The sequence below is a fragment of the Pimephales promelas genome, chromosome 13 (assembly GCF_988280905.1).
Source record: "Pimephales promelas chromosome 13, fPimPro1.hap1.1, whole genome shotgun sequence".
NCBI classification, from domain to species: Eukaryota; Metazoa; Chordata; class Actinopteri; order Cypriniformes; family Leuciscidae; genus Pimephales; species Pimephales promelas.
Genome location: NC_142781.1, coordinates 27,739,478 through 27,765,593, shown reverse-complemented (window position 1 = coordinate 27,765,593; position 26,116 = coordinate 27,739,478). Strand labels below are relative to the sequence as shown.

The following is a 26,116-nucleotide window of genomic DNA, read 5'->3' as shown; positions in this document are numbered from 1 at the left end:
GGTCACGTAGATGCCAGTTGCTAACAGGCCTTTCCCAATTTTTTTCCTGCCTTGCCCCAGTGAGACTGCTTCCATTCAGCACATGGCTGAGGATTTTTGAAAATTATCTTTGGGTTATTGATGCCACGGGGGGTGCCTAGCTGGCCAAACGACAGAGAGCTGTACTGGGAACAGGATGGATGATGAATACTTAGTAACTCCAGACAGACACCACATAATTCATTGGGAAAGGGAGAGTGACAGAGACGTCATCAGAGGCCTACCTTCTCTGCGTTTATTGCGAAAACACTTTACTTTGGGCAACTTGGTGAGAAGAAGGCAATCATTTGCTGAAAAAAACAGATAGATTTACAGTCAAGACAAAATTTATTCAGACACCTTCAACATTTCTCACATTTTCAGTTTATTCGCTATAGTTTAAAAAATGTCAAAATATGACAAGAACTTAGAGGTGTCAAATCAGTGGATATTTCACTGGTTTTGGCCATCTTTCTGTTAGACTGTCTCACTTTAAAGTTAAGTACACAATTACATAACACCAATTTAGGTTTTTTAATTTTGTTCAGACTGTGGTGTAAAAAGGTCACATTAGCAATTAAAGAAAAAACACTTAAGCAAAACATGGTCAGGTCAAAGTGTCTGAAAAATTTTTGGTCCCAAATTTTTAAAAATGTTACTGGTTGTTCAATGTATGAAGATTTTTGGAGTATACTATGCCACAGTTTACTTTATTTTGCTATGGTCACTTACATCAATTAACTATAGTGTCCTGCACCCACTAGTAAACACATATAAAAAATTATATTTGGTCTGAATAATCAAATCTATTAATGTAACAAAAGAGTGCAGTCAAGACAGAATATGAATTTTGTACTTTATTTCTAACATATATAATTTGAAAAATGCTGAATTACACAGTGCTGGTACTCACGATCTTCACTAAAGTCGTCCACCAGTATGATCTCATGAATCAGATGCACAGGAGTCCGATTCAACACACTGAAGAGAAACAGAATTAAAACGGTCTGAAAACTGTAATACAAATCTCTTTAGGCTGTAGGCTATTAAATTAATCTTTTTGAGGTCTATATCATTATTGCTATTAATTAAACTTTTTTTTTTAATTCAGCAATTGAAATATAGATGAAATAAAACAAAATATAAAGATTAGAGGAATAACTTAAACTTTTAAAACTTAAACGACTATAAGAAATGTTGCCATGTCTATTGTAACTGAAATCAAGTTTAAAGTACTAAAATTACTAAAACAGAAATATTAATTCATTTAAGCTAAATGGAAATATTTTATCAATGAAACGTCTAATTAACAAAAAATTAAAACAATGGCAAAAAAACAGATAACAAAATTACAAAAATGTAAAAATGAAAAATGAAATCATAAAATAAAAGCTGATTCAAAATATCAATAAATACTATAATAGTATATAAATAAAAAGGTCTATATGCTTATTTACACAGATTTGTATCTAAAATACTGTATAAATAATACTGTAAGAAACTGTAATAATAATGGAAAGTTTATAAAGTTTTTATTAAGTTTAAAAAAATATCAAAAGACTATTTGCAAGGTAAAAAAATAATATATATAGCCTACAGCAGAAGTACTTTAATTTCATTTCAAAACATACTGTACACCATAACTTACTGCTGAGTTCTTTATGGGTGACACTTCATATCCAGTTTAACATATGAGATCCATTTCTGAAGAAAAAGCCTTATTAGGTATACCAAAATTGAATTATTAATTCTTAATTTATTTTACTATTAGATTGACTATATACTGTATATCTTCAGAAATAATGTTATATAATACTATAAAAATGTGCAGTTATTTCAGACCAGTTTTAGCCATTTCGCCAGAAATAAATAAACAGTTATGTTGCCAGGTGCTATGGTGATGATGAGTATATGCAGTGCTGTGCAGTTGAAGAGCACCGACCTCTTCTAAACCTCTTTTCTTTGTCCTCACGCTAGGTGACTGATTGCATTGCACTCACGCTCACCTCACGGGTGTGTTTCAACATGTCTGAGTCAGTGAGACACATTCATCTCAGCACTCCCTGTACCGAACATGCGCACAGATACAAAAGCTAACATACACAGATAAACACATGCACATACCTTCTCTCAGTCAAGACATTACATTTTAATACATTTTGCATACTACATGGATTTAACTGCTTTAAATTGAGATATTTTTACTTTCAAGTGACAGTAACTTTGCTCGCTGATTTGTTTTGATTGAAGTGGAATACCGTCTCTCCTATCATTTTACACCCGCTTAAAGACTAATTAAAAATCAAAGCACTTTCAACACCAATTTCTCCTGCTGTTTCCTATCACTGCTTTGCTGACTGTGGGAGTAAATGTCAGTCTATTGATTTTTAGTTTCGTAGGTGGCTTTGTAGGAGCAGGGTATAGTGTATTGGCTATGACGCCCAACCTAGGCTTTGAAACCAATCCGAAAGTTAAAACAGGGTCAGTTCATGTGGCTCTAAATTGTGCAGCATTTGGTAAAAACACATTGAAAAAAAAGTTACTGCAACTATATTTTTTACTTTAAAGCAGTTATATGAGGATTCACATTTTTCTTGAACTTACTAATATAAAAGACTTTTCTAAATGTATACAAAAATCTTTTTTTTACTGCCATAAAAATAAAAACATGATATGTCCAGTGTTATTCATTGCCATATTGAAGATATCCTGCTATGTATGATTTTAAAAGAATTAACTCATTTCATAAAATGTTGAAAGTATCTGATACTTTTTTTAAATAATCTGAATAAACAATTATTCCACCAATTGATATAAATTAGCATAAACTCTGTGCTGCTTTCAGGTGCAAATAACGCAACATAGCTGCTTGTCATCCAACACACTGACAGGAATGTTAAAAGTTTTTTAAGGACAATCTGGCAATTAAATTCATGCCCCTTCTTATTTATTTCCTGAACTGCTTTTTTTAGTCTACAGTACGTATATTGCTCATCTCGAGACAGGAAGAAATGTCTCGCCTGTGTTCTATAGATGTCGCCACGGTCTGTTCTGATCTCACTATACCTGAGAGGTGAAGAAAAATAAACAGCCTCTCCCGCTCTCTCTCCTTTGCCTGATAAGTAGCCGCAAGGACAGTCTGAGGAAACCGAAAAATGCTCTAGAAAGTTCTCTTCCACCTTTTAGGTCTCCCCTGTAGTAATAACCTCTGTCAGCAGCAACACCCATCAAAAATTGCCTGGGGTCTAAACATCAAACCCACTCTGTGTGAATGTTTAGTTTATGGGAGCATTCATGTGAAGGGATGTTTGAGTGTTCATGTGCATGAGAGAGAGATATTCCCCACATAGGGAATAGGTCATTGAAAGATAAGGTTTAATACACCAGCCTTTGACAACAAGGTGTCTAGCAAATTGAGTCAATCAAATGGACATTTTCACATTATTGTCAAATATGTTGTTAAATGGTTGGTAACTTTGACAAAGGTTGAGGGTTAAAGCAGGGTGAAAGTAATTTCTGTTATGTACAAGAACTGCCATGACTAATGTGTGATGAGAGTAGTTTAGATTCCACACACTCGAGGGCAAAACACCTCACATCGCTTCACCGCAGCCTCAAGAGCCAAACTGCACCTGGATACTGCTAATGCAAGGCATATTTCAGCTCAAATAAAAAAAAGATAAATTGGTAACACTTTAGAATAAGGTTTCATTATTTAGCATTAGTTATCTGCATTAGTAAACATGAACTAATGATGTACTGGACTTCAGCATTTATTAATCTTTATTAATGTTAATTTCAACATTTACTAATAGGCTACTTTATTCAAATCAAAAGTTGTATTTACTAATATTAGTTAATGTACAGTAATGAACTAAATTAACTACCTTATTGTGAAGTCTTACAGATAAATTATATTTACATTTTCATATAATAGTTGCATAATAGTTGTATATTGCATTGATACTGCAGGTGCTTGAAACAATATTTTTTTTATTTATGTTCATTCATATTCTGGGTATTTGACAATACTCAACCCTAATATTTCTAGGACCATTAAGAAAACGAAACCTATCCGTTGACAAATTTGCATTGTTTTCTCATTACTGAAAAACTTTTTTAAATTTTTTTTTTATTTAACTTAACATAAATTTAAGGCAGTCCAACAAATACTTACAAACCTAACTATAAGTTAAAAGTAAAATATAAATAAAATGTAAAGTATAAATACTACAAAGTAGATATCAGTATTAATACTTCTGCTTTATGGTAATTAGAAGATGGGGAAAATAATATCTTAATATATTCTTAAGTACATGTACAAAGCTTTACTCCAATAAAATAACTGCTTAGGGAACTGATGATTAAAATGGATTCATTGTGCCCTGAACTGCAGCTATTGTACAGTAAGACTTGCTCCATTAACCTACAGTAGGTCAAACTGAAGTGAAGAAATATTTTTAGTGGTAAATAACATACAAAGATGTCCTTTGAGGGTACTTCCCCAGTGAAAAGCTGTTGTACCCCCTAAAGATAATTTTTTTTGCATATTTTGTCTGAACAAGGGGAACGGAAATAATAGTGCCTCGTTTTATGTAGCACAATTCACAAGAAAAAAATGAACAAATATGCATGAGACTGGAACAGATGGATTAATGTCCAAGCGTTACCTCATAACTGTGCGCAGTAGGGTAGATCTTGCCTCATTGTGGAACGTGATCACTATGGTGGTGGATGGCAGGTCGGGGTCATAGTGCAGTGTTGTACACCTGGAAGAAACAGGAGGGAGTCAAAAATAATGAGACTCTATGGTACTAATTAAGCATCAGTTTAACATGTGGCAAAACCTTTGCTAAATTTACACATACTAAATAATCAAACTTAAAGGAGGTCAAGGCAGTCTGTAAGCACATGGCGAACAACAGCAACTGCTGAAATGCGTAAACCAACTGTTTTTGAGGTAGTTTAGCAACCAGTGAGCATTTGAGGATAGACACTATAAAACAGGGGCCATGGTCAAGAGAGATGTTGCCTGTTTTAACAGGCTAAGGTGGAGGAAGAGAGAGCATGTGATTAGAATGGTAAGGACAGCGGGCAAAACCCAGAGGAGCAGGATCATCAATAATGGAGGATCTGATTAAAAATGAATAGCATTTTCGCTTTACCCCAACAGCAGGAGGAGTTGGCCAGCAAAAAGCACTTTGTTTTGAGGATGAACATTCTGACTTGCGGTAAACACCAACCATTACCCTGCAGCGCTCCACCTCGGAAAAACAGGAGACTTTAGGTTTTGGTTGTAAAAAGTGTCCGTGGACAAGAAAAAAAACAACAGATCAAAATGACCAGCTATAAGTATATATAACACATATGGCCAGATTTACAAACAGCTAACTCCAGCACAAAAGCTCTTTTGGCGTTAAAAAAATACTGTCAGGGAAATTGCACTGAAAAGGTGTGGACAGGGTTATTTTTGCGGCTGAACATATTGCATATGCATTTGTAGGCGTTTCCTTTCAGATGCAAAATTTATGGGATGAGAGTATTTAAATTAAATGCAAGGTGATTTACTAAGTTTTACTCTAGTCAATTTACTGGTTTTTACATCATTATTTAACAAAGACATGTCCCCCAAAAAGCATGTCTTTTGGTTTGATTTATGACTGAGAACTTTTAAATGAAGATTTCTTTAATCTCCTTATATGATAAAATTGAATGGCAAAATCATTTCCAGAACCAAACAAAGTGGGTGGTTATTGAGTATAGTGAGTAATTACTGACAGAATTGACATTTTTGGGTGAACAAGCCCTTTAATTAATGGCTCTGTTCCAACCTGATGAGCCACCTTGATCTCTGTCTTATAGTGCTTCTTACACAAAACGCATATAGGATATTCTCGAAATACTCGCAATGTGTTTATTAAAAAATGTTTACCGTTAACACGTATCTAAGCTAACACTCAAACTGTAATAGGCATAACAATGCAAAGGACAAACATTATTGGAGCAAAATGGTCAATTAGTTATCTCAAAAGCCATCAAGGAGCTTGTGAATGAGGTTTTAGAATGCTGCCTACGTAGGCAGTTCACTTGGTTTTGGAACAGAGCCAATCTGTCTGGAAAGCCTGCTATTGAAAGTGACTGAAATTGACTGTTTAGCAGAGTGTAATTTAAGCTTTTCTATATTCTTTTCACTCTAATGCGATCATTTAAATACTGAGTCAAACTGTGAAATAACATGATACAGATTTCACCATTCATTAGACAAGCCATATTCTCTAAAATAGTTTAATCAGAGCATTAGGGTTCTGTTGGAGCAACACATACTGTAAAGTGCAGATGTATTTACATTTAATGTCAAAAACTTTTGGGGGTTAAACAGTCATGATAAATTTGCATTGGAATAAGGTACATATATATTCTGCTTTTGCTTATTCATTCATCAATACAGTAAGATGAGCCTTAAACACACTTTATGAGCTAAGGGGCTGCATTCACAGCTTTATATGCTGTTTGAAGCCAGCCTGGGAGCGGGATCCATCGCTCATTGCAGCTATAGCCCAAGGTCTTTTGAGATAGGGGGATGCTTTAAACAGCAAAACACAGAACATCATTAGGGTTTCTGTCAGAAAACAACATCTTGAAAAGGGGAAGCATTTTGCTGTGTACTTGACATTTCACTAAAATGATGGATGTGTCCTTGAGAAAATTGGGAACTAGAAATTTGGTCTTAGCGTTTCTCATTATGATGTATACAGCTCGTTCTCCTTAAGATTGCTACTGCTGGACAAAATCACAACATATGGCCACCCCAATGAAAATAGTGCACATGACAAATTAGAAAAGACAGGAAAAGCTAATTAAATAAGCTGCTCTAGTGAGTAATTGCTCTGCATGCTTTACTGTTTTATTTACGAAGAACAATGATAGGAACCGACAATGAAGTCTATCACGAAAATATGTATTCATGTCTCAGATGCTCTGTGGAGATGCAAACGCCCTTCAGGTGCTCCTTTTGTTATACACACAATAGGATGTCTAAGAGCGCTAGGGAACTGAGTGACACTCCTCCAACCTTGGCGGGTGAGAAAGGCCCAGGAGGTAATATAAGCTTGAGCTACAATGAGAAATAAACAGGATATCCAAAAAGAATGCCTTATTGATAAGGCAGTGAAGACCTAACATGAAGCAAGAGGGCAAACTGGAGATACTGCATCATAGTTCTTCAAGTAATGAGCATAAGATCATCAGTTTAAAGAGCCTGTGCTTGATTTGGAAGGATGCTAGTGTGAGGACACTGTCCTTGGTGTCTAATTGGCTACTGATGATCTGAGGCACTTCCTCTCAGGCCTGCCACATGCACATGCCCATGATTACTGAGCAGTGGGAGCAGATACAGAGGGGTTGACTCTAATTAGAGCTAAAAATTACGCTACTCTAATATGAAAGGATCATAAGCCATAAAAGGATCAAAGACATATGGTCAATTAAGTTTTTGGAAGGCAGAAAATAAACACCGCAACTGTTTTGTTACATATATCAGAATTTCAGTAAATTACATCTATTTAATTTTTCATGACAGTGTCCTTGCAATGTTAAAAATGTCTGGGGTGCTCAGTATAATGGTTTCCTATCATTGCAGTGATCTATCGATTGCAGTTGCAAACACTCTATTGATTTACAAATTCATAGCTTCACCATTGCCATGTAGGCTATTTGAACGTCATTATACAGCAGCCATAACTCACAATACAACTGAATTACAGTAACATTTCACTCATAAATGGCTATAAAAGGGTCCAGTGCTGCATTCATGCAAAGGTAGATTTAAAACATTAAATGTTGAATCTCTGCCAAATGTGGACATCTGGGAAGATTGCTTTGTTAGAAATGAAAACAATGTTACAAAATGTTGACATATTATCATATTCAAATGTATTCATCTCAATCAATGGCTCACTTACAGTATAAGACAGTGAACTTGTAGCTATTATTCATGAACAAATCAAGGTTTTGAATGAATCAGTTAAATGATTCAATAACTTACAAAGACACTCACTTGATTCGGAACTGAATATTAATGATTCGATTACTCACTTATAAAGACCAGCATTTAATCAGCAGAAAGAGTCACTGAAAAAAGACTTGTTCACACTGTCAGTCCAAATCCATTTTGTGTATCGGATTTAAATCTGATTTACATGATTGACTGTCCAGACTGTGTATTGCAACTGTTCAGCTGCTGGAAGCTCTTTTTTTTTAAACTCGACTGTCAGGTGTGGGGGTGGTGAAAGGAGTGAGGAGTTGTTGGGATTTATTTTAATAATAAAATTAACCAAACTAGACAGATGTGCCGGGATCCAAACACTATAACAAGGCGCCTGACATTGACGGAGGAAATGTGGGAATTAGGTTAAACTGTGAAATGTATGATGAAAATTGGATAGAAATTTCGATAAGCAAATACCAAGAAATACGTTGCAGTAGTTTGTCTTTCTAGTACACTTGCAAAAACCGCAATGGGACAGAGCTCGAATAGCTTCAGTGTCAGAAACTTTACTGTACAAAATCGCTGTCAATCAAAAGGAGATTCAGTCTTTCAAAAGACCCTCCAATCATTATGTTTCAGCGTTTGAAGCTCTGGAAAAAACTGTTCAAAGCAGCCTCATTGAAGTCAATGGATGTTGGGCTTCAACAGGGAAATGCACTCTGACGGTACGGGAATTTATGATAAGGAAATCAAGTCAGCCGACCTGCCATTTGTAGCTGATTCTGAACGAATTCTTCTTCGAGGTGAAGTTGTTCTAATGCATTTTTAGTCAATAAAATGTTAACACAATAGTACATAGTGGATCATTATTTTTTTTTTTACATTATAGGGGAAGCCGAAGTTCCTTTGCAGTCGTACAGAAATCCCCACTGGTTCAGAGCACTGCAGGTGCACATAAAAGTGCACATGTGTGCTACATGAAATCCGATCATAGTAGGCAAAAATGAGATTGGAATAAGATCTCAAACCACATATGAATGTAGCTTTAAACGGATTTGTAAAAATGTGATTCATGTGATTTTTTTTGCCGTTCACAATTGCTAAATATTATCGGATTCCAATCGGATTTGCACAAAAATCGGATTTGGACAGATAGTCTGAACAAGGCTTAAGTTCGCGTGCTGTTATGGACTGTTATCAGCATTTGGACAGTCATTTGAGCATTCAAGGCCAAAATGTTAACAATTTAAAATTAGAAATCCTGATAATATCCTGCCTTCTGCAAGAAGGTGCGAAGTAGACAGTCAAAATGTAAGTGTCTTTCAAAGAAATTCATCAAGTCAGACTGCAGTGTTTTAGTAACCTTAAAAACTACAGGCCATCTCTGCCATGGTTATATTCCACCCCCTCCCTGGTGTTTAAATCATAGTGACTCGGAAGCCTCTTTTTGAATTGAATAAATGGCAGCTTTAATGAACAACATTTGCAAAGCTCCTGGTGCCTGAGCTTATCTGTTATTAGCCCTTGAGAAATGAAAGTCCTTCTGAATTGAGGTTCATGCTAATTTCCTCTGGTGGTGGCTCTTTTCTCTGAAGCAAAATGAGGTACCAGGCTAAGTGAAAGGACCAGGGTCTCGCCACAGATGGCTGTCAAAGTTTCATTCTGCATTTGACTGAATGCTCTTCCAGTTCATGTAGCATTTTGGCTTCCCCATACTGATAGGACTAAGCTCGTCTGAAGACACCTGAAGGAATGTGTGAACTGATGGTCTATGTTAGGTTGCTTAATCTGTACTCTAATCTGATCATGCAGTATGAGAAAATGTACCAAGATTCAATAGAAGTTTGTTAAAAGTGAAAATCTAAATCCTGCAAGGTTCTATCTATTGACTAAATATAGTCAACAAAAACCTTGCGTCAATACTGCCGTCCGAAGCCACAATCAAACAGTGGCTCCTGCTGGAACGGTAGAACTATCCTTTGTTTGTCCAATTCCAGCTAAAGTTAATTAAGAGGTACGGTTGGCACTTTGATTGCATTTCCCTGGATATTTCAATATTGTGCTACTGGTCAACAACGGAATGAACAATGAGTGTGGTGTTCCTACTGTAATTACAAAGGCATTTGAGTCATGTAAGAGGAAGGAAGAAACGAGGGCTACATAGAAAATAGTTGACACCATGAAAGAGAGAGAGTATCGCATTAGAGCACTGGGCCTGCATAATGAGCCGCCTCCTCACCTTTTATCTGAGATTCTCTCTACTGTCTCGCAGCCCCTGCAAGAATTATTTTATAGAGAATTATACTGCACTGCTATAGAGGTCTCAACAGCTCTCTATAGGATTTCTTATAAACCTGACACATACACTGTACCTGCATATTTTTGGAGACTGTGCAACTGAGAATAACCCATGGTTAGGTTTTAGTTGACAAGGCACATCACTAATTTTCTCTGTTGACAAAAGAGAAAAAAATGTCTGCAATTTAAAACTCAGCGTATGATGATTTCTAAACCCCAATGAATTAATTTGAGTTATTTGTTACTGTAAGCCAAGTCTGCTACTAAAGTAATACATAACTAAATAATAAACAAAATAAGTTGCAATAATAATAAATATTGGAATATGCATATTTTAATTTTAATCTAATAAAAAAGAGATTCAAACTAAGAACTTGGATTTATTTTGCAGATAGGCCTTTTTTTTTTTTTACAGATTTAATCTAGGCTTAAGCTATGACTTCTTACTTTGCTGAACCCAAGCAATGATGTTGAGAATGTTATGATGAAAGTTCTTGTTTATTCAAGGAATGCAAATAAAAGATTCTTCAGTTGAGACTTTGACCCTGTTTAGACCTGGATTAAACTTATGATCACATGTGGACAGAAACGCATGTGACAGTATCATGTCTGTAGTGTAAATATTTGTATGTCCTGATGTGTCTGGGGCAACACTGAAAGACTGCTTACTCATCTATTAATCATCCACAGTAATAAAACAAAGAGCTTTAATTTAAACTAGTTGGTTAAGTGTAGATTTAAAAGAAATATAAATACATGTAAATTCTTGGGAATCCCTGTAAGCATAACTTTTGCAGTGAGCTTAAATATTCAAGTATATTTGGAAGCAACAGTGTGTTGGCTTTTTCTTTTTCAACATGACAAATTCCTCTCACTGAATATGAAAACAAGTGATAACATGAGGAAATCTGTCACAGCTGATCACTTGCGATCTGATTACCCGAGATGGATGTTTATATACCAGGTGTAAACAGGGTAAACATGAAAAGAATCCAGAAATAGCTGAAAAATTAACTATGGCAGTCTGTCTGACTGAAGTGACATGCACTAATGAGTGAGCGACCTCCCGGAGTGCTGCAGAGTGTGAAAATGTACCGTGGCCAAGAGCGGTCCCATTTCATGAGCTACAAATACCATGAGGTCATGTTGCCACCAAGAGCTGCCAAATATCACAAACAGCTGTCTCATTAAGAGGCTTATTATACAAACACCGGTGCAAGTGAAACCATTTTAACAATCAAAATAATTGCTAAATATCTGAAACAGCTCAAACCATATATGGTATGTACCATTTTCAACAGAAAACTTTTAAATAAGTTTTGGCCGTTCATTTACACAACAGAGGTGTTTTCGGGGGCCTGAAAGTTTTTGAAAACAGGTTTCAGAGTGCAACGTTTTGAAAACGATGCCTTTACCGTCTCCATGGCACCCAAGAATAAAAATGTGAATTTGTGAAAACCATGACGTCATACACATGCTTATTACATGTTCACCCATTCTTTTTACATGTTCTCGGGGTGTTACTTGACAAAGTAACATTGCCAACTGCTGGCCTGTCATGCATAATGCAGCCTTTTTAGTCATTTTCGCAGATACGTTTGAATGGAGATTGTTTTGACATGTTGTCGTCTGTTTTTAGTTCATTGTTGTTGTAAAAGCGTTCCCCTTAGTTTATACAGTACATTTGTTAGTCATTGCATTTGGCCGAGGGTGAGACAAATGTGGCACAAGTACACAGGTGTGTTTGCAATCACTGAATTAGAACCATAGGCTGATGCCATAGCAACGCAATCCCAAACCAATTTAAGAATTCTACCAAAATCTGTTCAAAAGTACAGTAGGTGGTCAGTATGACTGTTTTTGAAAGAAATTATCTCTATCTTTATTATCGGGCTCTATCGGCAAGCTCACGGCACTCGCAACGAAATGTTTAAGCACTGTAGGCTACATCAGATTCATGAATTTTACACCATTTTAACATTATTAAAAACACATACTGAGTTACTGAAACAGTCGTTGTCATAGAATACACTTGTCTGAGGTGAATTGTTGCTTGTATGGCTATAAAAGACACAAAATGATATTCAAAATTTTCCAGCCACGACGTTGCAGAAATAAAAAGCGTTTCTAAAATAGAATCATTGCGTGCTGCCGTCGCAGCTGGTTAGGACAACTTTGATTAACATGGAAAAGATACCTTTTGTTGCGTGTTAGGACACAGTGTTAGAGACTTCTTTTAAAAACATTACAAATCTTACCCACCCCAACTGTAGTGTAAATGCATCTAGTATAGCATACTGACCTTGAAGAACCAGAGAACCACTACCCAGCCATAAACCACAAATCTTCACTCTTTTTAACTTAGTACACCTTTCATAAGCTTCTAAAAGTTTTCAAGAACTCACAGATGCACCTTCATTAATTTAATATGAACTGTGTGGGTATTATATATAGATTACACACACGCCCGCACAGGGCTTACCTGTAATGCCGGGTGTCTCTAAGTGCTCTGTTGCTGGGGATTCTCTCGCTCTCTCTTTGATTGAAGGCATACAGACTGTAGGGATCCTGGCCTGGCTTCCATTTGTGAGCACTGAGGTAGCTTTTCTCTTCAAACTCTTCCAGCAGGTCATCCCACTCAGCATCTGAAATCTACAACATAATGGAAACACAGCAGTCAGATTTATTGCAATCGTTTAGTCTATCCGTTTTTCACTGTCAGTTGTCTTGTTCCACAGAAATACTGGAAATAAGAGACAATTCAGTTGCATAAGTTAACCCTAAAGGTCTGAACAAACAAAAAGACTAGCATCTCAGAGTTTCAAATGAATAACAAAAAAACAAATGAATGAATAAATAAATAACAATACACTGCAAAATCCAATACTTTAAAATGAGCATGTTCAGTTAGTGAAAAGAAACGTTCAATAAACCATTTAAAAGAGTAGGGAAAGTAAATAAAGGGCTGTAGGCAATATTCGCAATTATCATAAGAAAGTCATTAATATTGCAGTATTCTGCAGCACCTTCACACCAAAGCCCTTGAAATATAAAGCACATGGCAAGCAGTAGTCTCATATTTTGAGGGTTGAACACACTACGTCTTGGAATCCATGAGGCCATATCAATCATAATTTAATAAACGCCCACATTCTGCACCGACAGCAGTATAAGAGTTTCCATGTTTTCTCACTTATTATTTCCTTGAGCTTTTTTGCTGATGTTAGAACATTAAGGGGGCTGGAGGCTGTTGGTTATGGTGGGGCAAGTGATTACCCATGCCAGCAGGTTGCTAGTTTCTCCCTAGATGCCTGTATGAATGCTGACTGAGGGTGATGCTTCCTTCTCTCCTGCTTTTTCAAATGCAGCTACTACCCTCCATGGAATTAATTTCAACTAGCATTCATATTTGTGTGGAGATTCTGCTTAAAATAATAGAGAGGGCTGTTACTATAAAAACACACATCATAAATCAATAACCCATGATTATGACCGGTGCATCTGGGTATTGCAAATTAGGACTTAGGGGGTACAGAGAGTCATGTTTTTTTTAAAACATGGATTTTCTCAAAATATACTGTAAGGTTTAGCGAAGCTTGTGTACAGACATGTAGAAAGAAAATATATATATATATATATATATATATACAGGGTTCTTGCACACTTTTTAAAGTAAAATTTAAGGCTTTTTAAGACCTTTTTAAGACCTGAAGAAATCAAAATTAATACCATACATTAGGGGTGTGCGATATTGACAAAAATATATCTCGATATTTTCACGTTTTGTTGATAAACACAAAACAAAAACAAAATCAGTAAAATATCAACTAATTATTATCAACAATAATTAGTTGATATTTTACTGATTGTGTTTTTGTGCTGGTGCCATGGCTGGTTTAGGCCTGTTGTTGACAGCAGACTCGCGGAGATATTTATATTTTTCATATTCTATGCGGTGGTCAGTTCACAGCAGTGACAGAAATTATTAATTAATGTGCAATATTTGCCACCTTAAATTGATTTCCAGGGCATTTTCACCTATTTATGGAGATTTTTTTTTCTAAACTTATTTAGAGTTATGCATCACGTGCATCACATATATACAGTAATTATACTTATTTATACAATAATATTTCATTACACAATAATTATACAGTACCACTGTTAGCAGTCATTGAATTAAATCATTCAATCAAAAATCCATCTTTGCAGTGCAGAGTAGACGCAGAAGCAGCCTTAGAAGTGGCATTAATATATAGACTCCATTTACAATTGCATAAATCAAGCTATAAGGTTTTTTTTTTTTTAAAAATCAATATTCAATATTTAAATGTGAAATGATTTCTTATTTTTTACTTTTAATATGAAACTAAAACCGCCAGTAGGCGGCGGCAAATCGCTGTCTTAATAAGCGAGTTGAGGGAGTCATTCATTCAACCGATTTGTTCAAACGGGAAAGAAGCAAGTGATTGAATCGTTAAAATGACTCGTTCAAGACGCGGATTTCCTTCAAGAAATCATCGCTGTCTGTTGCATTGAGACTGCTATGGTTTCATTTTGAAATTCTAGTCGGCGAAATAAAGGGAAAACAAACAATATCGATAATGTTATGGCTAAAAACTAACTCAAAATGTCACTTTATTTTTAATTTAACTATTGTATAACATAAATATCACACTTGTGCACGGGAAAACGGCACTCTTACTGATGTGATATTCTAATATAACAACATGATATAAATATAAGGCAAAAATTTGGGGACATACCTATAACCATAATAAATACATGTCTATGCCTATAACTGCACACATCACGCCGTGAAAACACGAGACAAATGCGATGTCAGCTCACACTCGCAGTGCCTCGTCCATCGTTAAAACAATAGAGTATCATAATAGACAATACACATCACACACCTCTACGCACATAAAGAATTAACTTACGACTTAACTGACATTTGCCAACTTTCTTCTCTACTCCTCTCCTCTCTCTCTCGCGTGCAGGAGAAGGACGTTATTCTGCCGCGAATGTGACGCGAATTGTCACGTGAACAAGCAAATCCACAAAGATAAATTTAATACGTACGCAAATTAGATGGTTTTAATTTGGAAAACATTAAGATATGACTGAGTCGAAGTGTCATCTAAAATTTAAGACCTTTCATAGCAAAAAATAAGACTTTATAAGACTTTTAATGGCCTTAAATTTTAAATATCTAATTTAAGACATTTTAAGACTTTTTAAGGACCCGCGGGAACCCTGATATATATATATATATATTTAGAAAAAGTAGTCCGTAATGTAAAAAAAAAAAAAATATCCACCAAAATACAAAATACCTGAAAGTCATCAAGCACAAACCAGTTCTCACTTGGAATAGTATGAAGAAATTGTACAGTCACCTGTTTACAAGTTACAAGAGTTAAGATTTCACCAGTGAGCTCACATGCCTTTTCACAGTATTGCGTTTGTGGAGGGAATGTCATGGCCCGCTGCTTTACAATAGCCACAACAGCATCTTTACAGCCAGTAATAGAGGTAGGTAATTGCACATGTCTGTTTCTTTTGACTGCTTAGCATGATAATGGCTGGGCTTTTAATTCAGCTCGCCAGTTCAGTTTCCCATTCACATTGGAATCTGATATATTGGTGATTTTTCTCTCTCAAAACTGTTGGTTTCTGTCTGTCATAAAGACAGGCTGATATTAAAATGCAGAGACGCATTTTGATAATACAAATAAAATGTAAATGCTCTAATTAGGGACATGAAAAACAGTATATTTTTCAAATAAATTCTGAATAATTAGCCAATTTCATTGGGTAAGGGTAGGGTGTAAGGTAGAGTCAGGGAACATGACTCACAACACATTGGGGCACTGATGACTATTTAAAGTACACAATGATAAATACTTTGCTTGCTCTGCAAAATTTCAGCCGTAAATCAATTATAAATGTTAGATAGATTTAGATTATGTTCATAACCTGTCTAGCGAAGTATGTTTCTGAAATATAATTAAATAACGGTCTATATTTTGAAAAAACATAGATCGTGTGTCATTGAGTTGGCTCATGTGCTTTACGTTTCACACTTCAGAACTTCCGTTAAGGGGAGACACTGAGATTCGATGCTCAATTGTGTTACTTTTTCGGCCGTGAAAGTTCAGTAAACTGGAAAGATTTTGCGTTTGAGACAGCCCTTAAAATGTCCGACTCCATGCAAAAGAGAGCTGAATGAAACACACAGGGTTTAGTTTTTATTATAGCATTGTGTAGGTCAGGTGTTTTCAAACCTGTCCTGGAGACCCCCAGTATTGCACATTTTGGCTACGTTCACAGTGTCAGTCCAAATCCTATTATTTGTGTATCCAATTGGAAATCTGATCTAAAATTATTGTCGTCCACATTGTGCATCGCAACAGTTCAGATCCGATTTGTGTTTCCATGGAGCTCTTTCGTTTCGGAATACCTGGTTTCTATGGTTGATGTTGCATTGGTAGAAATACGCAAAACATGGAGGGGTTTGCAAAAGAGATGTTGTCTTATTTAAATTATATAACATGACAATGTCTAGCGGCAGAACCTTGGAAGGCTGGTAATATGCACAGCTTTTTCATCTCCATCGGTTTACAAACATGTCTCCATTATATTATCATTTTCTGCTCGTCCGGGACTTTTGCAACAACACAGCTTGTTTCGGCAGCGATTTTCAGAATTTTTCCCATAACAACGGCTGACGTTACATTTTACGTGGCGTGAGAAAGTCATAAACCACGCAAAATCCAATCAGATCACACATATGTATGAAGCTTAAAAAAAGATTTGTAAAAAACGCATTTCATGTGATTTTTTGCTGTTCACACTAGCTAAATCTGATCGGATTTTAATAGGATATGTTCAAAAATCGGATTTGGACTGACAGTGTGCTGTAGCCTTTGTATGTCTCCCTTATCTAACACACCTGATTCAACTCATCAGTTCATTAGTAGAGACTGCAAGACCTGAAGTGAGGCCCTGTTTACACGAGAACGATCTCGGGTGAAAACGTAAAAATATTTACTCGCTCTAGACGATTTTCAAATCTTAATCAACTGTTTCAAATGTAAAACACCTGTCGAGTGTAGTGACATTTTAACAAGATATCACAAGATCAAACGTTACTTGAGAAAAAAAAATGGATGGACGCAGTCATCAGCTGGTTCGCATGGCGTGAGTTTTGGGAAGAAAAATTTAGCCAGAGGCAGCCCGATTAAGAGTCGTAAATACGATTCATGTTTGATATGTACGATTTGGGATTGTGCAGGCTCCAACGGGAGCAGTAAAATAATCTTAATGACAACACTTGATCTTTTGATCGCTTGGGGGGCGCAAATTGGGCTCAAAATTGGGCTTAAATTAAAGGAAGCCATGCAAAATGTGCAGTACCGGGAATGATCCAGGACAGGTTTGAAAACACCTGGGCTGTGTCCAAAATCTCATACTCTCTTGAGTAGGTCCTTATTTTTAATAAGTAATTACTTCACAACCACTAAAAAAAGTAGGCTATGTTATGAACATGTTTGAATGTAATCCAGACGTACCACATTCACCATGCTGTCATTATCATGTGACCTTATCAGTAGCATCACGTCACCACCACTCACAAAATCCTCTCCAGTGGTCTTATGGGATAGTAAAGTGTCCATCGTATGCATACTTCAGAATGTTACCGGACAACTTATTATGTCAAATACTGTTTTTCACCAACTATCTAGTACGAAAGTATGTGATTTCAGATGTACCCTGTGATAGGCAATCAGCACTGTGATAGTGCATTGATATAGTGATATAGGTTAGGCTAAATATCTATAACCTTTATCGCACAAAACAAATCTTTTAAAGTAGGCAATTTAAAGTTCCACACTCTACTTTTAAAAAAAAGGGATGAATTTAAAAGTACTGCCACATAAAAACAAACAAAACAACACGGTAAACCCTTTTTGCGGGGTAAACTAGGCAACCTCAGCAGTGGACGAATCAAATATACAATCCTATACTATACAAACTATAACAATATTAACAATTATTAAAGATTAAAAATGATCAACAGACTCCAAATTCAATGGCTATTTATTTTTAGATATCATAATTAACACTCAAATTAAAAATGATGTATACAAACATTTAAACTACACAAGAGATAAACAATTCACATGCACCTCCGACCTTGCTTCAGCGATCTGTCAAAAGAAATCTGTCTGAGAAAATCCAAGAAATGTAAAGCATATTGTTAATGTTTAAAGCTAGTTATTGTGTTCAAGCTATTTAAATGACAAAAGGTGAGAGTGCAAGTAAAAATGTAACGTTGTTATTCTAGTCACTTTAGGATTACTGCACAATGACACGCAGCAAAATTAACCCATTTAATGATTAAGCATACTCAGTCAGTGATCGAAACAGAATTTAATTAGCGCATGAAAAAAGATGACAGGTACTGAATCAATGTGTCAAATTTTCTATCTGCTTAACAATTTTACTCGCCTTCAAAAGGCAGCGTTTGTACACCCACCCCCACTCTCCCCGCTGAAATTATCACCTCCTTGATGCTCCACAGTCACTGATCAGGGCATTTGAGCTGTGCCACGTTTGGGGCTCAATGTTCCCCCAGCTCCCACAGAACTCAGCCTCCTAATGAGAGGAGGAGGACAGACTGAGGAAGTGGTAATTGGATCCTCCCTGTCCTGTCGTCTGTACTCTGTATGTGTGGTTGTGTGGGTCCTTTTTATAGAGCATTCTACACCACCAAAGCCTCTGCCTTCTTGCAATGCACAAAACCACACATCAGAACTCTCCTAAGGCTTCCTCTGAATTCCTGCTCCTTTTTAAAGGCCTCAGCACACTCTCAGCAGGTACAGAAGTCATGCATGACTGTAAAACTGGTCTGCGGTATACTGCATTAAAATGATTCATTCTGATGTTCTGTCAGAATTCATGTGCAAGCAAATGATGAGTCCATCAAACTCCATCTGTCCGGTCTAACACCTCAACACCAGTGACACGAAACCATCATGAATATACCACACAACAACACCGTCTGCTTGTGTAATCTGTATTGTGGGACATATCTCCCATGAATCACGGTAATAGCAGATGTCATGGGTGATATCTCAGTCCTCCCTTACCATTATAAAGATAATGCATCACTCTGCTGATGGGGGAGTATCTACCCATCGAATCTGAGTGAGATGTCACCACCATTTGATGAATGGGTTGAACACACCGGCCACCGTGACACACACCGCATTCACCTCAACAGCCGCTGTGCCAGCCCTGTATTTCATATTCCTCCTCGCCAATAACAGCTATTTCAGGTCCGGCCTTCCCTGTCAGGGTTATTACAGAAAATAGATATTGAAGCAAACCGCAAATGGAAACATGTTGTTCAACACAGAATACTAAAGTAGATATCTCTCCCAGCACTTAGTTGTATTTAAAGACGGAGTGTCTGAAACACTGCGGTTTTGAAGGCCACATTAACTGTTTACTTGATTTTAGTTTTACATAGTCGTCTCACACAAGGGTGTACAATAACGTAAAAACCTGAGAGTAAAAAAGTCAAATCCATCGCTACTCAAGCATTCACAAGCTAATATTTTTTTGTTTCTTCTGAGATGAATCCAGTCATTATACCATAAAAAGTCAATCATTGTCTCCATACACGTACTAACTGCTTTCATATTTCCGTTCCTATAGAGTGTTGTTCAGTGTTGTGATATATTGCACCATATATCACGTTTCATACCCCATTACCCTCAGTGATACTTTATTGTCATATACCAGCCGCTGTTTCAGTGTTTCAGTGAAAAACTGACTTACAAGATGTTCAAGAATTTGCTGCACATCTACAATACAGCAGACCTTTTTATTAATGCAACAGATATTAGCATAATCTCACTTTTAACTGTTTGTAAATATCATTGGATGACCTTCTGTTCCCATTACTTTCGATCTTAGTCGGGACAGATATTGAACAAAATATTTAACTAAATATTATTGATTGCCTCCTGGTAAAATCCACTACGTATTCAGAAGAAGAGAACTATCAATTGCTTATTCATTATCTCACACATTGACTGTTTTGTATACAGTGTACAGAGTTCATCTTAATAAGAAACGTAATCTTGAATAAGTTTTATTGGGAATTAAACATGAAGTATGAGCAGAAATTTTGCTCTTTGATAGATTTAAGTTCTTTAAGTATCAGTTTTGTCTCAGATGTTTATCCATCAATGCTTTAGGGTGAATAAAATGGATTCAAATCAGACAGCTGTTTGCAATAAAACAAGAATATAGATAAAATGAATGTGGATGGCATATAACTCACATATTTGATTGTGTAGAATGTGAGTTCAATCTCAGACTGGTATATTTTTTTGCAAACCGTTCCTATGAAACGGACTCCTATGAAATTCCAGAATAGAAGAATTACATGTGAGATCACAATTTGCCAAACGAAGATAGTACGCTTATGAAATAAAGCCTAATACAACTCATTGCTGCATGTCTATGAGAAACAAATCTGTTTTGTGGTAGCAGCTATGTCTTTCCTGTGGGGAGTCAGAAAGTGCCTGAACACAGTTTCTACAGCAAATGTCATGGGTACAAATGGTATGGGTTCATTTACAGCCTTAATTACAAACTATTTAAATATGTACTTTCCACTCAGTAATCTAGATTGAATATCTGCTTCCTCGTGTACGCACTTAACGTTATATTAAAGCTGTTTCCATGCGTCCATCATTCTGACTGATTCTGATTAATGTTTGAATAGGAGAAGAGAAAAAATGCTATTATAGGTTAATGTGAACAAACAAACAAAAGGTTAATGTGAAAAGGTTATCACAAAGCATATTATTTTGTATCCCAGGGGAAAAGTACAGCTATAGGCTAAATTTCTCCTACTTCAGAAAAGGATTTCTGAAATTTAACGTTACTCGCCCAACAATAAAAAGGATTCTACGCATTGGACAGTTTTGTTCTTTATTATCGGCTCAGGTATCAAAAAAGTGACGCACCTATACAAATATGTTCTCTCAGAGATAGAAAAATTAAGGATTAATGAGTTACTGACATATCTTAAAAAGCAATTAACCAACCAATTGAAGCCATTTCGTCTTTGAGGTTATGATGTAGGCTATCACTCACCTCTTTTACTTTAGGTTGCTCGTTTCTTTGGTCAGGTAGTATTTTCCGGCTATTCAGCAGTATGAAATAGAGTAAAGCGGCTATCCAAAACAGCGCTGCGAGAGCTAAAGTCAGCTTTCGAGAAAGCCTCTTCATTTTCAAACGGCCGTTAACGATTCATTTCAGTTTGAAAACCATTCGCGCGCTTCTCTCTCAGCGAACGAAGAGGCGAATTGTGTCCGCGCGCTGCGCTCGCGCCCGTAGTGCCTATCCAGGAATGAGGTTGTTGCTCTCGTGCGCAGCTCTGCGCGCTGACTTGCTGAGACTGTGAGTGACGCTGGACGCTGTCCAGGGCGATTAAAATCATCCTGTGTAGCCACCGAGGTACCGACAAAATGTGTATGAGTTTAGCACCACCTACCGCGGAACGGAGCTTTCACGGACCTGCCTGTTCCTGACGCGCTTATTGACTCGCTCTAAATTTCTGTTATTTGCGAAATGGGCTTGCTACAATATGCAGGGGTCCCGGTCACTGCCATGGAAAGCCTGACAACATCAGATGATTTTATCATTGGCGATTTCTATAGGCTACTGGAAAAGCCTGAAAAAACTTAAATGGAAAATCATGAAAACATAGTCTTGTAAACAGGAATAGCAGGAAAATTAATGGAAATTCATTCCCACCTCAGACAGGAAAGGTCTGTTTGGCTACATGAAAAGTAGGCTACTAAAGTTGTTTTTGGTCTCATTTAGGAATCACTTTATCTGAATTAAAGGAATATGAAATATTGTGTTATGTAGGAATAACCACAATAATAAACCACTAGAACTATCAGTCCACAAACAAAGCAGAACAGTTTTGTTTGCATGTGAGTAGTACATTGCTACAAAGTGCCTCAAAGAAAATGTGTTTGATGCCCCTAACCTGTATTGTATATGGATGAGTGGATGTATGGACAGCTTGACTCCCGAATGTTGCATAGTGCCAGTCAATCAGATTGGAACAAACGATTTCAGCTGGCTCTTGACATTTTTTTTAGCACAACATGCATCAGACAGTCAGTATAGCCCACAGACTGTGGGCGGTCAGTGGACGTGCCGTCTGAGATTAAGTTGATCCATCACTATTTTATCCTTGAAACCGCCCGGGCACTTAACCTCAGCAGGACTATCCCTGAAACAATGACAAATTATTAATCATTAAGCTGTGCAGTGCAATCAAAGACAAGGATGTAAATCAATTAAATCATCAGCTATATTCAAATATTAAGCTTCTTAGGAAACAAGTAGCCTATTTCCCACATGATGTGCAGAAGTTAAAAGTAAATGATTCACTAAAAGTCACAAATTAAACTGATAACACCACCTGTAAATAATAAGTTTGAATGATACAGACCTATTATGCAGGGTCTCATATTCATCCTTGTTAGTGTCTGCTGAAGCATGACAGATATATCAAAGCACATAGCTGGTTTCCTCTTCAGTCGCTGGGCCTGAGGGAGCACATTAGCATAGTTCTAATTAGCTCTTATGCCATATGCCAAAGGTTGAATATGCAGCTCGGGGAATATTTTCACAGAAACCTGAAACTCTTTCAGTTATGCTACCCACTCTCAAGTTTTAGCATATTTATTGTGGATAGTGTTCGATCGTGACACACTTGTACTGTATGTGCCAAGTCAGTGTTGCTAATGCTATTCCACAGTTAAAAACCATTAGCTTATTCTTTGTTTGTTTCAAAGAATGTGAATTGAGTGAATAAAGCTTTTTTGCTTTTTTGAAACCCATTTCCCCACCCCCCAATATTTGACTTATTCACTCTAAAAATGCTAGGTTGTTTTAACCCAATTTTGGGTCAAATATGGACAAACCCAGCCATTTGGTTACATTTTTTAATTACATTTTTAACCCAATGTTTGAGTTTGTCCATATTTGACAACCCAGCCTTTTTTAGAGTTGCATTTCAGTTGTGGTATTAGGAATAGGAATATGATACAAATACAACAAATTTGCAATATAACACTTGCAGTGGTTATTTCCCATAAGGAAGGCTGAATCAACAGTTCTGCTCTGAGAGTGCAACTGGATATTCAATGAGAAGAATGTAGATTGATTTATCCAATGGAAATTATTTGGAAAGTGGGAGTTACGTGAATGGAACCAGAATGAATGCAAGTTTGTAACAACGGCCATAATGTGATTCTTGATGAAATTAGATTTATGATATGTTGATTATTTCATTTCTGATTCTCAGCAGTTCTGGAAAGGCACAATATGAGAGATGTACTATAGCACTGGTTTCTTCACAACTCAAAGCAAAGCATGAATACCTCAGTATGATGCCAGTCTATGTGCCCCTGTTGTTTCATGTTAGTAGTTCTCCGTTAAGTCTTTTAGTCTTGTTGGTATTAGATAATAATAATCTTAAAAAATAATCAGATAATACAAACTATCTTTTTTTATTAAACAAGTTCCATTGACTAACTAAAATGAGCCAAACAGAACATGGCATTTTAGAGGGACGTGGATATGTCACAGGCCCTCGTTATCCAGGCATTTACTAGACAGATAAATTAGAGGTAAAGAGCATAGACCAAGGATAATGTTACATGGACAGGTCTGTTCTACAAGGCAATCAGCCAGCGGTGAAAGGGGAGCGAAACAACGGCCCCTGAAAAACGAATTACCTTAGACTGAGTGACTGAAAGGGAAACAATAGACTAAGAGGGTGCAGATAGCTAGAAATTCCATTTTGCTTTGTCTAATGGGTCGATAACAGTGGATGGACAAAAATAAGCCAACAGGAGCGTAAAGAGAGAAACAACATTTGAGAGCATCAGTTAGGATGGCTAGTATTTTAAGTATCTGAACTAGCTCACTGTAAAGTAAAAAAAAAAAAAAAATAACCCAAATGCAAGCACGGGCTACTCTTCATTCCATTTGAAGACAGCTAATTAAAGAAAAATACATATTGTAGTATTGGATTTAAATAAATAAATTAACATGCATGTAGATGTATCTACAGTGCTGAGCAGATTACATTAATGATGTACTGTATGTCATTAATCGGTTACATTACAGGTTTTTGATAGTGTACTTTTGAGCTAATTCATTTTTCACATTGATTTATGATAATCCTGAAGCATAGGCTATACAAAGAGAAAGAATTAGCTTATTCAATTCTCTGTATTGTCAAAGATGTTGGACTAACAAAAATATAATATCATAACTCAATATGAAACTTTTAGTAAAAAAAAGAACGTTATCCTGCAAAGTTTATTGAAAATGTGGGGAGCCTGATTCTGTTGCAGTATTCGCAATACTTTATCTGAGTGGGCACAAAAGAAAAATATATGAGTAAAAGTGCTGCTGTTTTTGGCAGTGAATGTGCCAAAATACCATAATAACAGGTGATGGGGCAGTTCTGCGTGTTTGGATGTTGGAAAGGGAAAGCGGAGGCAGGACTGTGGGAGCAGAGACTTAGTCAGATTCCACAAGTGCAAGATGAATCTTGTCTAGCGAACTGTGAAGATCGGAAAAAAAAGCTGACTTTAACAGAATAAATGATTGAGGGTGAGAAGCCCGAGCATGTTTGTTCAAGCACAGTGAATGTGGAGAGCTTAATAAGACCATCACAATCTGCCTGTTAAGCTACCCAGAGCTCCAACAATTAGCGCTGATCCCGTGAGGCACAAAACTGCTGACAAACACTCTCTACTTTTCTCTCATAAAAGAGAACATATATGCTTACCCTCTATATTCTGCACCTAAAGTATTGTAGGTAATGTATATAACAGTTTGATCATTTCTATTCAAGTGCTGTCAGCTTTTTTTCTGATCCTCAATGGGTTTATCATTATATTATGCTGTTCTGACTATTAAATGTGTTCATATATGCACCGAGGGGCAGTAAGTTGTACCTTAGCGTCAGCTCAGCTATTATTCAAGTCAACCTAATGGATTTGCCTCAAATGCCAGACAAATAAGTTCTTATAATTTTTATAGTGTCAAGTATCATGGCACAATGGTAATACCTCCATACAGAACGATTGTGCTGCTGGATTACTGTATATTGCATGGTGAAATGTATGGTAATAAATTGAGCTGGAATGGCAGAGTCATTAATCAGAAGGAGCACAGTACACCCCAGCCTCAGCGGAGAGAGATGGAGCACTTTGTAGGTAATGGAGGAGCTGCCAGTGGGGAAGATGGGAGGCTTTCAAGCCAGCCTTCCTCACAAAGTCAGCAAAGATCAACAGCAAAGCAGGCAAGGTGCAACTGTAAGAGAAACAATTTCACTGACTTTACGCCAGAGGAAAGCATTCATTCAGTACATGTTTTGGACTGAAAATTGAATGACGTTCAATTAAATTCGACAAGATGATGATGCTTTGATCGAAGGCTTAAAAAACATTTTCGATTTCATCCGCTAAATATGATAACATAACCCCAGAGCCATCCGTTCTGAATCGTAGTTTGTGTTGCTCAGATTAAAAAAAAATGTCAATAAAAAAATATCCCAACATCATCCCGATTGAGACTGCTGTTCTCTCTGGCACGCTTGTCAGCAAATATCCTCTTTGAGACCACTGTCTCTCACACCAAAATAATCATGGTTGGTAAAACAACAAAGAAGAGACATTACATTCATCT

General features: G+C 36.6%; 2 protein-coding genes across 12 annotated transcripts in view; both read right to left on the bottom strand.

Annotated features, from left to right (window-relative positions):
• galnt14 (UDP-N-acetyl-alpha-D-galactosamine:polypeptide N-acetylgalactosaminyltransferase 14 (GalNAc-T14)) overlaps positions 1 to 21,894 on the bottom strand; it is a 35,060-nt gene extending 13,166 nt beyond the window's left edge. Inside the window, exons 1-5 of one of the 2 annotated variants that reach the window (XM_039692232.2) lie at positions 21,485 to 21,894; positions 12,786 to 12,955; positions 4,689 to 4,787; positions 932 to 999; positions 264 to 329 (exon numbers count right to left, since the gene is read on the bottom strand). In XM_039692232.2, coding sequence (XP_039548166.2) covers positions 264 to 329; positions 932 to 999; positions 4,689 to 4,787; positions 12,786 to 12,955; positions 21,485 to 21,619 — 538 coding nt within the window. In that variant the 5' untranslated portion in view covers positions 21,620 to 21,894. Of the gene's footprint in view, positions 1 to 263; positions 330 to 931; positions 1,000 to 4,688; positions 4,788 to 12,785; positions 12,956 to 19,461; positions 19,646 to 21,484 lie in introns of those variants that run through there. The other variant, XM_039692233.2, reaches the window with a different exon arrangement.
• A 703-nt stretch (positions 21,895 to 22,597) lies between these two features.
• LOC148976858 (myosin heavy chain, fast skeletal muscle-like) overlaps positions 22,598 to 26,116 on the bottom strand; it is a 45,072-nt gene continuing 41,553 nt past the window's right edge. For 7 of the 10 annotated variants that reach the window (XM_089118799.1, XM_089118798.1, XM_089118806.1 and 4 more), the window contains 2 exons: positions 22,860 to 22,956; positions 22,598 to 22,637 (listed from right to left, as the gene is read on the bottom strand). Coding sequence is in view for 2 of the 10 variants with exons in the window: in XM_089118810.1 (XP_088974936.1) it covers positions 22,919 to 22,956 (38 nt within the window). In the remaining 8 variants the exon portion in view is untranslated. The remainder of the gene's footprint in view (positions 22,638 to 22,859; positions 22,957 to 26,116) is intronic. The other 3 variants (XM_089118802.1, XM_089118809.1, XM_089118810.1) reach the window with 1 other exon arrangement.